Source organism: Rhagoletis zephyria, unplaced genomic scaffold, assembly GCF_001687245.7.
Source record: "Rhagoletis zephyria isolate East Lansing unplaced genomic scaffold, Rhagoletis_zephyria_1.1 Rzeph_scaffold_01473, whole genome shotgun sequence".
NCBI lineage: Eukaryota > Metazoa > Arthropoda > Insecta > Diptera > Tephritidae > Rhagoletis > Rhagoletis zephyria.
The window spans coordinates 34,125-35,787 of NW_016158557.1; the positions used below are offsets into that span (position 1 = coordinate 34,125).

General features: G+C 43.9%; 1 protein-coding gene across 1 annotated transcript; it reads right to left on the reverse strand.

The window, feature by feature from the left end:
* Positions 1-205: 205 nt before the first annotated feature.
* LOC108364137 (uncharacterized) lies at positions 206-678 on the reverse strand (the record flags this gene model as incomplete). The annotated part of the gene is made up of 2 exons (XM_017617710.1): positions 622-678; positions 206-544 (listed from the first exon to the last, which is right to left on the reverse strand). Coding segments are annotated over exons 1-2 (371 nt in total), but the record flags the coding sequence as incomplete, so codon positions are not given.
* Between the last annotated feature and the right edge of the window lie 985 nt (positions 679-1,663).

The window sequence follows — 1,663 nt, forward strand, 5'->3', positions numbered from 1 at the left end:
TTTGTTTATGATGGTACCTATTACCAACAGGTACATGGAATGCCAATGGGAAACCCTCTATCACCGACTGTAGCAGATATTGTTTTGGACAAAATACTAGACGACAGCATTGCTGAATTGAGAACCAAGGACATATATATCAAATACATCAACAAGTATGTAGATGATATATTTGCTATTGTAAATAAAAANCAAGAGGCTAAACTTGTTTAAGATTTCGACCAAGTCGTCCGGCAGGGGAGTGCAAGGAATTCCGTTTCTATAGGATACCAAATCGCTTTTCGCATATCTATTTTTTATTTTAGTTAACCGTATGTTAAACAATTTCAAGAAATCACGTCCAAAGATGACGGGCACTAACATCTCATTATCAGGCAAAATATTTATTTTAACATTTTTTATTTCATTTTTAAATTTCACAAAACATTGTATTTCACAGAGTATATTCAACTTAAGTCCACCAATGCTGCGATAGTTATGTTGCGGATTGTTTAAAGTCACTAAGTTGTTCGGCACACACGATTGCTTCATAAAACTAGTTGGACTACCCGTGTCAAAAAGAGAAATGAATTTATTAAAGGTTGCACTCTCCCGCGGGTTGGTCTTAAAAGCAATACTTACAAAGTTAAGTGATTCCAATTCCATGAGTTCATCTTCTAGAACGGCGGCAACTTGTTGATCGGCAAACGGCTTCAAAACTTTCCTAGGATTTGTGCATGAATAGCGGTCGTGCCCCATTTTCCAGCAGCGGAAACACGAACCACTGGGTCGCATCGGATATGGGCAGCTTGGCTTTATATGTCCCCTCATAGAGCAGTTGAAGCAGAGCGATTGGCTGTTCTTCCCAGCTTCGTTGCTAACCTTTCCAGCGGCAGGTTGCTTACCGGAGGCGGCAGGTTGTTTAACGGCGACGGCAGGCGTTATACGCCGAGTGATGCTGGAGTTTGGCTTGAGGTATTTTGTGTAATATCGATTCNTGATTGGCTATTCTTCCCAACTTCGTTGCTAACCTTTCCAGCGGCAGGCTGCTTACCGGAGGCGGCAGGTTGTTTAACGGCGACGGCGGGCGTTATACGCCGAGTTATGCTGGAGTTTGGCTTGAGGTATTTTGTGTAATATCGATTCACTAACCTCTTTAGCTCATCCAGTGACTGCGCCGGCATAAGCAAGTTGATGTTGTTGATTTTGTTTCCGATACCGTCGAGAATTAGGTCGATAACATCGGTTTCCCGGATGCCGCCCTGCTTCGCCAAAGATTGCATGGTCAAAATATAGCAGTGCAGGGACTCTTCAAGGTGTTTCCACTTCCGCTCGGTCAGTGTTCGATAGACGTCCTGGCGACTGACTGCACTGTCGAATTCTTCAATGACCGCCTTCTTTAGGTCTCGAGAGTTAAGAGCAGACGTTGTGGTTAGGAACACTCGAGCTGTTCCCTGTAGCGAGCGGCGTAGGCTTAGCAGTTTGAACTGATCGTCTGCAATGACAGTTCGCATAATTTCTTCAAAGTCCTCAAAGAAATGGTGCACTGACCGTGTGGAGTTATCACCAGTAAATTTTGGTACAGCGTGTTCGATGTCCGCGAACGAGGCTCTGCATCCGGTGGGCCTACCAATCGAGTTTTCCAACTCATAAATTTGTTTTTNTCCCTAAGCTGTTGATCCAA